Source organism: Pinus tabuliformis, chromosome 7 (assembly GCF_031772625.1).
Source record: "Pinus tabuliformis cultivar Carrire ecotype Pingquan chromosome 7, CPIR1, whole genome shotgun sequence".
Classification (NCBI taxonomy): Eukaryota; Viridiplantae; Streptophyta; class Pinopsida; order Pinales; family Pinaceae; genus Pinus; species Pinus tabuliformis.
The window spans coordinates 1,895,308,743-1,895,324,135 of record NC_142293.1 but is presented as its reverse complement, the minus strand read 5'-3'; the positions used below and the strand labels follow the sequence as shown (position 1 = coordinate 1,895,324,135).

Below are 15,393 nucleotides of genomic sequence, written 5' to 3'. Positions count from 1 at the left end.
CTCTTATTCTCACAAATATGGCAGATCCTTTCCATCCATGGCGTTTTAGGAACTACCCAGCGACCAGTCTCACTATGGAGCTCATGAGAATTCGTTCTAATCTTTGCTATATTAATTTTCTTTTTTGAGCTAGTTAGAATAGAGAGATACTTTTGATCTTCAAGGGTGGGGTTGATGACCTTCTTATAATAACTTAATTTTCTTTTAGACGCTAAATCTTTCTCACACCACAATTTTTCTTTGAACTTAGAAGTAACAATATCTTTAATGTTATTTATGTTTTGCAAAGCATCATTCTCATTGATCTCCCAATAGTTTAACCAGGCCCTTGTGTCCTTATGCCATCCTCGGTTAAGCCTTAGGTGATTTTGGCTGGAATTTAAAGCTAGCTTAGGAAGTCTATGATTGTCTATGTTATTGAGCTTGTGCTTGTACATCAGAAACCTGAGCATAGCTAGGCTCTCAATAGAAGAAAGACCCGCTTCTATAAGGAGAATAGGATAGGGTGTATTACTTTTAATTTTCAGGTTATAAGTTATAAAACGCTTCTGGATTTTCTCAATCTTCCTCCATGATTCTCTGGAGATGCTGCAGCCCCAAACTTCACAGCCATATAAGATAACAGGAGTGACTAAAGTTTCAAAGAGGAACTTCTTTTTATCCCACATTACGAGGTTTGTTGTTTTACAATTATTTTCAAGACCAAAATAAGCTTTCCATCCCCCATTGATCCTTTTCTCAATGCTATGGTTCTAGTTGAGCTTGTGATGGATATCAATTCCTAGGTACTTGTAAGAATACACTTCCTCCATGTTATTATTGTCATACGTAAAATTAGCGCAAGTGTCCTTTTTAGATTTGATAATCATAACTTTTTTTTTGTCTGTGTTAATAGTCATACCCATGGTAGAGCAGAAATCCTTAAGAAGCTTGAGTTGCTTATCAAGATCAGAAGGGCACCTTGCCAGAAGAACAATATCGTCAGCATAGAGAAGAAGGATAATGACTATCCCAGCTAAGATTGTGCCACCACATCCTGCTTCTTCTAAATAACCTTCGAGCTTATCGATGTAAATGCCAAATAGAGTAGGGGAGAGGGGGCAACCTTGTTTAACTCCGATGTTACACTTAATATCTTTTGACCACCCCTCATTGTTCTTTAGCTTGGCAATTACATTCTCGTATAGCCTTATAGTAGCAGCTCTTAACTCAAGAGGAACCTTTAGCTCTTCTAACCTATTCCAAAGGTTGTATCTAGGAACCATATCGAAAGCCTTTCTAAAGTATACAAAGCAGCATAATAAATTGGATTTATCATTACGACATTCCTCCGCAATGATCCTTAGCGTAACAAGGTGGTTTGTTGTTGAGTGATGCCTTCTGAAACCTGCTTGGCCTTTAGCCCACTTATCTTCACTTTCAAGCCATATGCTTAACTTTTTTTCCAGAATACTACCATTTGGCTAAGAGAGGGCTGATCATAATTGTTCGATAATTAGAGGGGTTATTTGTATCTCCACTTTTAAAAATAGGGATAATGAGGCTCTCAGTCCAAGGTTTAGGGAACCCTTGCTTAACAGCTTGATTGAAAAGCTTGTGGATGTGGGGGATGAGGACAGGGCCTCCAATTTTTAAGATTTCTGCCTGGTAACCTTCAATGTCCTTAGCTTTCCCATTCGCGAGGCGATTAACCCCAAACTTAATGTCTTCTAAAGAGAAGACTTCTTTCGTTGTGAGCAGGGTTTCCAAATTATCCGTGACATTAGGAGATTCATAAAGCTTTTTAAGATAAGAATTCCAATCGTGAAGAGCGATTTTATTATTATCCTTAGTCTTCCTAGTCAGAATCTGCCTCCAAAATTTTTTAGGAGCTACCTTAGAGAGGTCTAAGAGATTCTCCTGTCTTTGACGAATGTACTGTCTCTTTTTCCTTTTAATTAGGGCTTTGTATATTCTTATCTTGTCCATTTTAAGAGAATCATCAACAGCTTCCTTAATTGCTCTCCTCGCATTCTTATACAATCTTTGTCATACCAAGGATTGGTTTTGCTATTTCTTTTATTATTTGAGACTTCAATTGAGAACTTTTTAATAGAATATGAGAGGGTTGTAGTAAAATTATGATATAGGTCTTCTATGTTATCTATACTAGATAAAGGAGGCAAGTTAGTTTTTAATTTATTTAGAAAGAGGTCCTTTTTATTTTTATCAAATATTAAGTTCTTTTGGTTGTAAGTATTATTTTCTATGGGAACTCTATGCATGACAAAATTGAGGGTTATAAGTAAAGGCCTATGATCGGAGTCAGGCTCTTGGTCGTTTAAGATGTCAAAGTTTATCATTTCGTTGTATAAAGGAAGATCAGAAATAACATAGTCTACTACGCTGCTACCAAGTCCATGGATGCAGGTCATCTTGCTGGAATTGGGCCACTTTTTTAGACCGTTGCAAATTATGAGATCCTGAGCACTACAGAGCTTGACAAGCTCTGACCCAAACAAATTTTCCCCAAGGTCTTCAGAGCTCCTTTTGTACCTACTAGCCAGGGTAGGGTCTTCGTCTAACCAAAGAGGATTAGGGTTGGAACGATTGCTTAAAACAATAGCTTGGTTACTTGAAGTTCGGGCATTGAAGTCACCTATTAAAAGGATATTACCATCATTCCTTAGGCTAGAAATATCGTTCTCTAAACTATTGTAAGGGTTAGTTTTATCTAGATTCTTCTTCTTATAGAAGTTAGAATTAATGGGGGGAAATAACATATTGCTATGTAGGACTTTTTATTATTAATGTCTCTGATCTCTATCCAACTAAATTGGTTGTAAGGGTCGTTTTTATAAATCCTAACATAGGGGGAGATGTTCTTCTTAATGTAACAAGCTATTCCCCCAATGCCTCTACGGGAGGATCGCTTGTTCCATGTAGACCATAGCGTAAAGCCATCTATGTTAGGCACCTTAGATTCTTCGTGCTCCCAAGTTTCAACAAGCAAAATAATATCAACATCATTTGAGATCCAACTTAGCTTGGGGCCTTTGTTCCATGGGAAGCCCCGACAGTTCCAAGAAAGGATCCGGAGCATGTTTAATTGCTATTGATTACTATCTTTTTGGTTTTTGTCCCGAATAAAGGCTTTTCTATTTCTAATTATTGCCCATTTTCCTTCCTTTCTAGCTTCTTTTACCTTTTGAACCTCCTTTCTTAATTCTGCTTGATCTTCTGGGATGAGATCTTCATTTATGAATATTCCCGTTCCTTTTAGACTTGAGGTTTTACTAAGTATGTTGTGCTTATGATCAGTAGAGCTCACCTTTATGCGGATTAATCTTCCTTTATTCTCGGTTAATTTCCCCAACCTTGTTGCTTCTGTGAGACACGTTGTTTCAATTTGTAATCTATTATGTAATTCTGTCTGGACTAAGGCTAAAGTATCCTCATCTTCTTCCTCTTTTAAACCGAAGATTATAAGGTTTAAGGTCCTTTTGTTACGTTCGTGGTCTAATTCTATTAATTTTTTCATTTCGTCTTTAATTGGTTTAATATCTAACTTATCTACCACACTATTTACGGTGAGGCGGATATTAACTTTTTCTTGTAATTCTTTAATCATGTCTTTCATTTTAAGACCCTCTAAGGTATCAGCGTCTCCTTGCTAGGATGGTTGGTTAGTATCTTGGTTTTGTTTTTCTATAACATGCAATCTAGTCTCCATTGCCTCCATTTTATTCTCCAGTAGTTCTATTTTATTTTCTATTTGTTTCTGGATAGTGTTTTCAAGAGATGCAAATTTGTTTTCCAGCACGATTTCTAACTCTTTTTGTAACTTGGCTTCTCTTTCTTCTCTGCGTTTCTCTAAAGACTCTATATACTCATAGAGGCCTTGTAGAGTAACTGTGCTAGGTCTGCCCTTGGTAATCTTTGGTAACTGTGGTGAAGTATTCATACTTGACATTATATGAGAAAATATGTATTAAAAAGAAAAAGATAAGGAATGTGTGCACCTGATATCCGAACCTGATGTGAGAGCCAAGATCTCCAAGCTTTGGATTGCGAGCTTTAAAACCAAGAGACTGCTTTATATATCCCCGAGACGAGACTGATTATATATCTTCCGAGACGGCTTATATATCACTGAGACTGTTCATATATCACCGAAATTGTTTATATATATGATTGTTCATATATCACCGAAGCAGCGAGCTTTAAAATCCGGACAGCGAGACAGCGAGGCTATATGACCGAGATCTGTTTATATATATGACTGTGTTTATATCATGAGAGAGAGCCCTTCGAGACTGTAATAATAATCATGCGAGATCCCAGTGTTTATATCACGCGAGACTGTGTTTATATATATGACTGTTCATATATCACCGAAGCAGCGATATATACAGCGAGACTGTGTTTATATATCACGCGATCACCGAGACTGTGTTCATATACAGCGAGACTGTGTTCATATATCACCGAAGCAGCGATATATATAGCGAGACTGTGTTTATATATCACGCGATCACCGAGACTGTGTTTATATATCACGCGATCACCAAGACTGTGTTCATAATAACATGCGAGAGTTTATATCCAAGAACCGGAACCGAGACCTGAGCCTGTATATATATAACATGCGAGAGTTTATATATGTTTATATATCACGCGAGAATCCTTCGATCACCGAGATCCCAGTGTTTATATCACGCGAGACTGTGTTTATATATATGACTGTTCATATATCACCGAAGCAGCGATATATACAGCGAGACTGTGTTTATATATCACGCGATCACCGAGACTGTGTTTATATATCACGCGATCACCAAGACTGTGTTCATATATCACCGAGACTGTGTTCATAATAACATGCGAGAGTTTATATATGCCAAGACTATTTATATCCAACCGAATGCGAGGTTTTATATGCCAAGAACCGGAACCGAGACCTGAGCCTGTATATATATAACATGCGAGAGTTTATATATGTTTATATATCACGCGAGAACCCTTCGATCACCGAGATCCCAGTGTTTATATCACGCGAGACTGTTTTTATATATATGACTGTTCATATATCATCGAAGCAGCGATATATACAGCGAGACTGTGTTTATATATCACACGATCACCGAGACTGTGTTTATATATCACGCGATCACCAAGACTGTGATCACCAAGACTGTGTTCATATATCACCGAGACTGTGTTCATAATAACATGCGAGAGTTTATATATGCCAAGACTGTTCATATCCAACCGAATGCGAGGGATTTTATATATATATATAATCTTACCATCTAATTCATTTATATTATATAAAGTTAATTTTTTTCTTTTTTCCAAATTCAATACAAATTTATTTTCCATTTATTTTTATTTAATATAAACCTATACAAATTTATTTTCCATTTATTTTTATTTAATATAAACCTAATAAATATAATTAAGAAAATATTAAAAGAAACAGCTATAATTAAAAAAATTAATATGAAACAAATCAAAATTAATTTTTAAATTCATGATAAAATTTTACCCTCGTAAAACTAATAAAGTCAAATTATAATTTAGAATAATTTAAATAAAAATAAAATATATATTTTTAATAATTTAAAATAAAATTATATATTTTAAAATTATTCATATTAAATTAAAATATAAATTAATTAGTATAATAATTTTAAATAAAATTTTAAATTATAAAATTAATCCAATTTAAAAATAATTTTAAATATTAAAGTACTATATGAAAAATAAATATTATTTTTACTAATAAATATATAACTAAAAATAGATTATATATATATATATATATATATATATATATATATATATATATATATATATATATATATTTTGAGTAGAAAAAATAATAATAAGGTGTTTTATTAAGGCATTTAGCGATGAAAAGTTTAAATTTTATTGGAAAAATTCAACCATATTAAAAGCTAGTAAAACCTCTCGGTTGAACATGGGTAATCAAAAAGTTTTGGATCGATGTTAACAAGAAACACGTACGTTCGAATATACACACGAGGGTTTTCGTGAGAATCAGCACGAGGGTTTTCGATAACAGCTTCAAAGTAGTGTAGCAGTTACCTTTGGTGGCTCGGGACTACCTCATGGCAGCGCGGCAGGGGAGGGGAGAGATCCCCTCCTTCAGTAATATTACAGCTGGAACGTCTGGAACCAATAGTGGATCTGGGGGAGCGATGGAGCGGCCTCACGGTATTCCAGTTATGGGATCTCAATGGCAGGCTAGGCTGGTGAACAAGTGTCTCCCCAGAGCTCAGAAAAAACCCAGGTATGTCATCCCAAATAACACGTTAGAAGATTATCGGTGTTATATGAGAGACCACGCATTAATCTGTAAATTTATCGGTTACTGGCCCTCTGAAAGGGACTTAACGAGATGGATCCATCAGAAGTGGAAGCCAATGGGACATATTGATCTGAAATTGGGAGCTAAGGGATTTTTCACTGTCATCTTCACAAACTTACAGGATAAAGAACGGGTCTTTGAAAATGGTCCCTACTTTCTGAACAATGCAGGTTTTTTCATACGATACTGGGAGGATCGGTATAACCCTAATGAGGAAAAAATCATGGCAGCCCCGTTATGGGTGTGGCTATTTGGGCTCCCTGATGAATTCTGGAACCCTGGAATTCTGGAAGGAATTGGAAATTCTATAGGCACTTTTGTGAAGGTTGCGGAATCTACGAAACGGGGCAAATATAATTCTTATGCCTGAATTTGTGTATATATGAACATTTCGGCCCCCCTTCCAGAGTCTATCGAGCTTGAATATCAGGATGAACTCTGGCAACAGCCCATTGATTACGAGCATATACCATTTCGTTGTAGGCGTTGTCATGTGTACGGTCATCTTGTAAGAGATTGTCCACTAGTAAATGCGGATACAGTTGAACCGGAATTGAAGAAGGTTAGTCAAACACGTGCAGGTGAGGAAGGGGTCGAACAAGAATTCCAGGAGGTTCAGAGGAAACGGAAACAAACCACGGGGGTTCCCGCCAAGAATACTAAGGTTGCGAATTCCCCAATTGAGAGTATGAACCGCTTCAATATCCTCCACGAATCTAAGGAGCAGACCGCTGAGGAACCCCAGGACAACCAGGATACGGAAGTTCATGAATCCAACCCAATACAACCAGAACACTCGGTTAATGTGGCTGCTCCGATGGAAATTATAAAGGATGGTAAGAGGAAAAGCAGGAGTCCAAGCCGCGAACCAGATGGGGAGGTAGAAGTAAGAAATGACGTTGCTATAGATAACTTGAAAAAAGGAAAAGAGGTGGTAAAGGAAATCGGAACTAAGGAAGAACAAATATTGAAGAAATTACTTGCTGACTGGAAAAAACTCGATGAACGGTTTATCCCTGAACAAGAGAAGCAATTATACAAGGAGACTTTTCAGCGCTATAAAGAGAAGAGGATAGCTGCTGTCGATAATCCGGATTTACCGAATCTGGAAGGAGAAAGCCCAGGTAAGAGTGGTAGGAAAAAAGGTAGAAGAACTTTGAATGAATCAATTCAAGCCGTTGGAGAGACTCTTGTTAATTCAGGACGGGTGATACCTCTATCAGAGGTTTTTTTACCAACCTCCAAAAGTTATAAATGATTGTTCTTAGCTGGAATATAAGGGGTTTAAATAGTCGTGGTAAACAGAGATATTTGAAGGAACGAATCCAGACAAGTAAGCCGAGTATTATGGTACTACAGGAAACGAAAATGGAAAGTCATACATTGATAGACATTATTCGGAAATTGAAAATAGGTTATGAGGTTATGGCCTTAGATGCTACTGCAACCGCTGGAGGCCTGGCTATTTTGTGGAACCCTGAGCAGGTAATTTTTGAACATTGGTATACTATGCCTAGGATACTCTCTGGTTTGTTTCGAATGGTAGGGATGAGGGAACGGATTTTGTTTACTGGGGTGTATGGGCCTAATATTTGTAGGGATCGCAAAGACTTTCTGAGGAACCTCCACATGATGAGAAGTTTCAGTCCCCACTCCCCGTGGATAATAGGTGGGGATTTTAATATGATAAGGACTTTAGATGAAAAGAGAGGGGGGCTACGGAGAGAGGATGGGTCAATGGAGGAATTTAATGATATGATCAGAGATCTACGGTTAGTCGATATTCCCACAAGTAATGGGACCTATACCTGGAATAATCGACGGGGGGGTCAGAACCAAATTGCATCCAGATTGGATCGATTTTTGCTATCAGAACAAATTCTCAACAGTGATGTCTTTATTGAAGCGCAGATTCTACCTACCTTGGGGTCCGATCACTGGCCCATCCGTTTAGAGATTGATATGAAACAGGTCAAAGGGAGAAGACCTTTCCGTTTTGAATCTTTCTGGTTGCGGGATCCAAAGTTTATCACAAATTTGGAAGAATGGTGGAAACGAAGTAACATTATTGGCAGAGGTAAAATGCATACCATTCAGCTGAAGCTCAAGGCAATCAAACAGCAAATTAAGGACTGGAATTGTTAATAATTTGGTAACATTTTTGAGGCAAAGCATAAACTAGAAGGTGAAATGGAGAACATCCAACAGAGGATAATCTTGGAGGGCCGAGATGAAGAAAAGAGTCGGGAGGAAGGCCGAATTCTAAGTTTGCTAGAGGAACGCAGAAAACAAGAGGAGATTTTGTGGAGACAGAAATCAAGAATCCGCTGGCTACGGGAAGGGGAGCGCAATACTAAATTTTTTCACCAAGCCACGATCCAACATCAGCAGAGGAATCGGATTTTTTCACTAAAGAATGAGGAAGGAGAACGAGTGTTGGAGCAGAAAGATATTGAAAACCTCTTACTTGATTATTTTAAAGGAATTTTAACGGAGGATCAACAGGACCGAACGCAGGCTATTCATCAAATCTGTCGGGAGATACCGAGATTAGTTACCCAGGATCAAAATAAGGCACTCATGCGGATAGTAACTATGGAAGAATTAGAAGAAGTGGTTATGAATATGAGTAAGAATAAGGCCCCAGGTCCGGATGGGTATACGGCAGAATTTTTTCAGGCTAGCTGGCACTTTATAGGAAACGAAGTATTGGAGGCGGTGGAAGAATCACGAATGAGACAGTATATATGGCCAGGTATTAATTCAACCTTCTTGACTCTCATTCCTAAAAGTAACACCTCGGATGAACCTAAGGGATTCAGACCCATTGCGTTATGCAATGTCATTTACAAGATTATCTCTACTCTGATTGTCAAAAGACTGAAGCATATTTTACCAAATCTAATATCGCCGGAGCAAACTGGTTTTGTGGAGGGACGCCAAATACTAGACGGTATAGTGGTTTCGCAGGAGGTGATACATTCTTTAAAGGTGCGGAAAAAGCAGGGAATGCTTATGAAGCTGGATTTATCTAAGGCTTATGACCGATTAAATTGGAGGTATCTTCAAGACGTATTGGGCGCTTTTGGGTTTGACAACAGATGGATACATTGGATTACCAGTATGATTTCTACTCCTCATTTCTCAATATTGGTCAATGGTATCCCATCAGCCTCTTTTAATGTAACCAGGGGTATTCGGCAGGGGGATCCGATCTCCCCTTTTTTATTCATATTAGCTATGGAAGGGTTAAGTCGTCTGATCAAGAGGGAGGTAAGCGAACATAGAATCAAAGGTCTCAGATTGTGGGGACCTAATTTAGCTATCACACACCAACAATTTGTTGACGACTTGATGCTATTCGGAGAAGCGTCGATCAGAGAGGTTAGAAATTTCAAATCTGTTTTAGCAGTTTTTATGATGGCTTCAGGTATGACGATTAATAATGACAAGTCTTGCACCTTCATTTTTAATACTCCTGCAATTGTCAAAGCGCATTTAACTAGAGTCTTAGGCTTCAGACTGGGTGAATTACCAACTAAATATCTGGGTGTCCAACTTGATATCTACTCCCACCGTCTAAAAAATTGGCAGAATTTGTTGGAAAGGGTTAGAAAACGCCTGGCTAATTGGTCATTTCGAACATTGAATTTGGCTAGTCGCATTGTTCTTTTAAAATCTGTTTTATTGTCTATTCCCATATATTCCTTATCTATCATGGCAGCGCCCAAAGGCGTTTTATCTAAAATGCGGGAAATATTTGGAAAATTTTTGTGGAGTGGTACGCAACAGCAACGGAAATGGGTCCTTGTTTCATGGATGAAGGTTATCCAAAGCAAAGCGGAGGGCGGTTTAGGAATTCGCGATCCTGAAATTATTAACCAGGTCTTCGGAGCAAAGTTGTGGTGGAGATGGGTACAGGGGGGTATTGATCTATGGAAAAGAATTTGGAATTTAAAATATAATATGCCAGGCACAGTTGAAGATCGCTTACGTTTAGTAGAAACTCCCCGAGGGTCACAAATATGGAACTTTGCAAGCAATAATAAAGATATCGTCAGGGATTTAGCTTTCTGGGAAATCCGTGAGGGTGGTACAACAAATTTTTGGGATGAAGGGTGGCAGCAGCGGCATAAATTAAATGGAGACCATACTCTTCAGGATGTTCAAGTGCTAGGACAGAGGGCAGGTATGATACATATCAAAGATTACTGGCGTCAAGGAGATGTACATGGTATTTGGCGAATATGGAAGCCGCCTAGGGAATGGGCAAATGGTATCAGTATGGAGACAGAACATCGGTATACCCGGGAAATGGATTCACGTAAAATTAAGATTAGAGGTGGTAATGACATTCTAAGGTGGGGTAAAACAACGAGAGGTATGTTCACTGTCAAAGAAGCATATCACTGGAAGTCGAGGGGGGTAAGGGTTGGCGATCAACTGGAATGGAACAAGATCTGGGAGGCTAAATGGTGGCCCAAAATAACGTTCTTTGTGTGGCTGGTTTGTAATGGCCGGATCTTAACATGGGAAAACATTCAAAAACGTGGTATGCATGGACCATCCCGATGCTATCTGTGCTTTCATGAGGAAGAAAATCTGGAGCATTTACTAAATCGATGTTTCTATGCTCAGAGTATATGGGAGGAAATCAGAGTATTATTTGGTCACACAAATAGGGATCCAACTAATCTCAGGGTTACCTTGTTCCATTGGGGTAAAGGGAATTTTCAGAGTAAAGTTGTTCGGAGATTGTGGACTCTGGTGATTGGCTTTGCAATATGGGAAGTCTGGAAGGAGCGCAATCGGCGAATTTTTAGAGGACAAGCTTCTCCACAAGTAACAGTTTGGGAAACAATCTGTAGATCAATCAAGGAGACAGTTTTATCTGAAGCATGGGATGAGAATGATTGGAAAGTGCCCCAGGAGGAGCAACGAATCCTCGTAAGGTTGTCTCTAGATTACACAATGATTTTCCCTAACCCGGATCGGGGAAATAGATATCAGCTACATAGTCCAAATCACTTCAGATTGCCAGGGGATACGCGAATCAAACTGACATTTGATGGGGCGTCAAAGGGTAATCCGGGAAACGCTGGATGGGGTGGCCTATTTAGAGATAATTCAGGGCGAACACGGTGGGTGTATGCGGAATGGGGCGGAGATATGACCAACAATGAAGCAGAACTATGGGGCCTCTATAATGGACTTCGAATTGCAGTTCGAAATGGCTACCGGAATCTTGAGGTGGAAGGGGATTCCAAAATTACAGTTGACATGCTATGCAAACTGCGGAATGGCAAACGGTGGGACCAAGTGGCGACGAGCTGGCGAACAGCTGCGATCATACAAGACATCGCAGAATTGCTCAATCGGATTGAGTATATGATGGTTACTCACGTCCTACGAAATGGTAATCAAGCTGCAGATTTCTTAGCCAATTGGAGTAGCGAGGCGTCGGGAAGAATAATGGATGAGAGCTGGGATGCATATCGTGAGGATCCACGATGGAGCGCACTACGCAATATATTACAAATGGATTATGATGCGGCCATGGCATTACAAGAAAATCATTAATTGTTTCCCTATTCAGAAAGGGAGGCGTCCTGACATGGTAGTTAATGATCGACAGGGGTTTATGCACCGCGTGGATAGCGATAAAAATAGGGGCGGCGATCGTGATCACCAAACGAGCGGGATGATTTTCCCAATGCAGGCTTTGGGTACGTTGTCGAGGACACCAGCGCGATGTGATGAGAACATTGGGTACGATTCACATCATCGTAAAATTAATGGGGCAAGTGTTAACGCAGGCGTCAGACGAGTTTTCTTTATTAAATTGGAAGGGTGGTGGATGAGGGCCATCAGACGCTCTGTCTGTAAATGCGAAGCGTATCGTCTGCAACTTATAGCAATTCCCTGTATCAAGAGAGAGCGTGAGTGTAGAATGCAACCCACGACAGTGCCGAGTATGGATGGGCGAAGGGTGCAGGAAGACGGCCGTTGGACACGGAGTAAGGGTAAGCCTGAAGAACAGACAGGAAAAGGTCTGTCTGAGGACGCAAAGGGCAAAGGTGTTGCAGCGGAGTTCTTACCTCGCGTCTATTTGGATATCCCTGACGAATCTGAGGAGGATTTTGACATACATGAGTATTTAGTGGACGAGGATCAGCGACGGGTGACAGGAGGGAAGATTGGGAAGCGGATACGACGGAGTGAAGACCTCGAGGAACCAGAAGACTCCGAGGAGGCTAGGGGTGGCCGACGTGGAAGAGGGCGGCCACCGAAAGTTCGGGGGACTCAACGGGGCCGGGGAACGAGCAGTGAAGAAGGTGGTAGAGGGAGTAGGCAACCTCAGCGCAGGGTTAGAGGCAGGGCCAGGCGGGACATGAACAGGAAACTCACTGAAGCAGAGGAAGCTTATAATCATGGAACTAGCCAACATATGAGGACAGTTATTGATCATTTGGAAGAGGAAGCTATGCAGGCAGCTTCAGACCCAGAGATGGAGGACTGGCAGAATTACATACCCGATCCTGGACATACTAGAGGAAGGTTGTCTTTATACAAACAATCTCTGCATGCTTACTGGGGCATGAAACGGCTCCTGGCTAAGGCCATGGAGCAAATTGTAGTTGAAATGGTGGAATTACTCCATGGATTCCCTACTTTTAAAAGGGAATTAAGGAATATACAGATGACTCTGAATGTCCAGAACCATAAGCTGGACAAAATTCTACAGTTGCTCAAGGAAAATGGTTTCGAGATCAAGGCAGAAGGTGGACCACAGCTGGATATCCCAACTTACTAAGGAATGGACTATGCTGTCAACAGGTTTTCGGAAACTTTTTTTGTTTGTCAATTTTTGTAATCCTCAATGGAATTGTCTCAAACAAGATACAGTTTGCTTGTGAAACTTATAGTAGAAAATTTTGTATGGATAGATAGTTTGGATATGTATTTCTTGTGGATGGCAGTCAAAAACTATCGATGGTTCCCGGTTTCCCTTAAGGGCGGGCAATGACCTGTTTATTTTTGTATATAGCTTGTTTGTAAGTTTTACGTTGTTGAAGTAATAGAATTTCTACCTCAGTTTACAGAAAAAAAAAAAAAAAAAAAAAAAAGCTAGTAAAACCTCGACGAAAGATAATTTAAGAGCATTTAAATAAAAACTATTCAAATCACAAATTAAACATACTAATTATCTCAAAACTCACATTACCTAATAAATAAATAAAATCAATTAATTTTACCAATAATATTTACATTCACATCTAACTTAACTATCGCTTTAACCTGCAACCTAGAATATAGAATATTGAACAAATCCAACCTTTTTAGGTTTTGAAAATTCTTAATCAAAACTTTGTCCACAACGCATTAACTTGTAATAAAACATCACAAGTGGGAACATGCCTCTAGAGTGAGACAAATGAAAAGAATATAATATTTTCAACGGACTATCATATTTGATTTAAATATTCCTGTGCTTTTCCAACTTCTTCTCTAACGCTTCATAAAAAATGTTGGTTGGAGGTCCTCTTATACTTTAAGCGTATCAATTATTGCGTTGCACTTCTGTCAACTTTATTCCATGGCCCATCAATTGATTTAATGTGACTTCCTTGAAGCAAAAGTCCATCTATGTTTAACAATTTCCATGATGATAGATATTCTCACGTTGAGTGCTCTGGAGTGCAGGGTATCTTAATCAATATTGTAAGAGAAAAGGACATCGTTGTAGTTGTCAAGGCTAGAATGGCTTACTTGGATGGTACAAAGAACATTCTCACATTGTTAAGCCTCCAATTTTAATCATTTTTAGTATTTTAAATTATCGAGATTTTATAATATTAAATTTAAATTAGTATTATAATAATAATTTAAGTTTAAATATATATGAAACGTAAAATAGTTAGTTTGAGTGAAGTTTAGTTTTTAGTAAGTTTTGATTTTAAATTTTAAGAGAGAGTTGAGGATGGGAGTTTTGGGGAATTAAATTATCTTAATAGGTATCCAATCTCAATCAGATTTAACATAATCATTTTTCATCAAATTAATTACAAAAAAAACAACTTGATGACATTTCTTTATCATGCACAAAGCAATAATGTGTTCTAAATGTTTGAGTTATTTGCCCATTAAAACAAAATGTGAAGTAATGCATGATAATGTTTGAGTTGTTTGCCCATTAAAGTAATATGTGACATTTGTGTAATATCTTATGAGGTAATTTAAGTTACATTTAATTATAAAATATTCTTACATTTTCTAAAATAAATATTTACAAATACCAATAAAATAATGATGAAATTATTGGTTCTGTATTCAAGCTTCTATGATCCATAATGAATTAAACAAAATCTTTCAGTAGAAATCACATGAGAGGATTTTTTGGCCGACGCGTTTCGAACCAACAAGTGCGGTTCATCACCAGGACCAGATGTTTCTCTCATGTGATTTCTACCAAAAGACTTTGTTTAAGAAATTATTGTTATTCAATAAACTAAGCAACAAAGTAATGAAAATTGGTTATAAAATCACAATAACTAATTTATCATTACAATAACTCGCAAGTGGAAATGCAATGATGCACACACATGGGGCATCTTCAATGTAATTACATTGCCTTATGTGTTAGATTTCTAACTAATTATTCTAGTTAATATGATTTAATCAAAGTTATTCAAAGTTAAGTAAGTCATTTATTTGCCTCTGTTTTTCTTAAAATTTAATTTGATATGGGAGCAATCTAAATATTAGATTTTTTTTTTTTTACTTTTTAGGTGGAGTTGGCAATACAATTTTTGGTAAGATGGTGAATTTAAGTTGTTTAAAATGCATTTTTGAGTGTATAAATGGATTCATCATACAATTTTTGGTGAGATCGTGAACTTGAGTTGTTTAAAATGCATTTTTGAATGAATAAATATATTTAGCACCCTGAAAACCTCGTAAGGCATATGAATGAAACTTAAGATTCTAAAATTTTCCAACTATATTTCAACCAAAATTAA

General features: G+C 38.0%; 3 protein-coding genes across 3 annotated transcripts; all 3 read left to right on the top strand.

Moving 5' to 3' along the window:
• Window positions 1–6,203: 6,203 nt before the first annotated feature.
• LOC149256046 (uncharacterized) lies at window positions 6,204–6,743 on the top strand. The gene has a single exon (XM_089455191.1). The coding sequence runs from the start codon at window positions 6,204–6,206 to the stop codon at window positions 6,741–6,743; it is 540 nt and encodes a 179-aa protein (XP_089311317.1).
• A 1,367-nt stretch (window positions 6,744–8,110) lies between these two features.
• Window positions 8,111–8,518, top strand: LOC149256045 (uncharacterized). Its single transcript, XM_089455190.1, has one exon. It carries the CDS (start codon window positions 8,111–8,113, stop codon window positions 8,516–8,518), a length of 408 nt encoding a protein of 135 aa, XP_089311316.1.
• Window positions 8,519–8,563: 45 nt separating this feature from the next.
• On the top strand, window positions 8,564–11,953 carry LOC149256044 (uncharacterized). Its single transcript, XM_089455189.1, has one exon. It carries the CDS (start codon window positions 8,564–8,566, stop codon window positions 11,951–11,953), a length of 3,390 nt encoding a protein of 1,129 aa, XP_089311315.1.
• The last annotated feature ends 3,440 nt before the right edge of the window (window positions 11,954–15,393 follow it).

Coding starts and splice junctions, on each gene's coding strand:
- LOC149256044 (XM_089455189.1), top strand. CDS start 8,564: ATGGAGAACATCCAACAGAGGATAATCTTGGAGGGCCGAGATGAAGAA.
- LOC149256045 (XM_089455190.1), top strand. CDS start 8,111: ATGGAGGAATTTAATGATATGATCAGAGATCTACGGTTAGTCGATATT.
- LOC149256046 (XM_089455191.1), top strand. CDS start 6,204: ATGGAGCGGCCTCACGGTATTCCAGTTATGGGATCTCAATGGCAGGCT.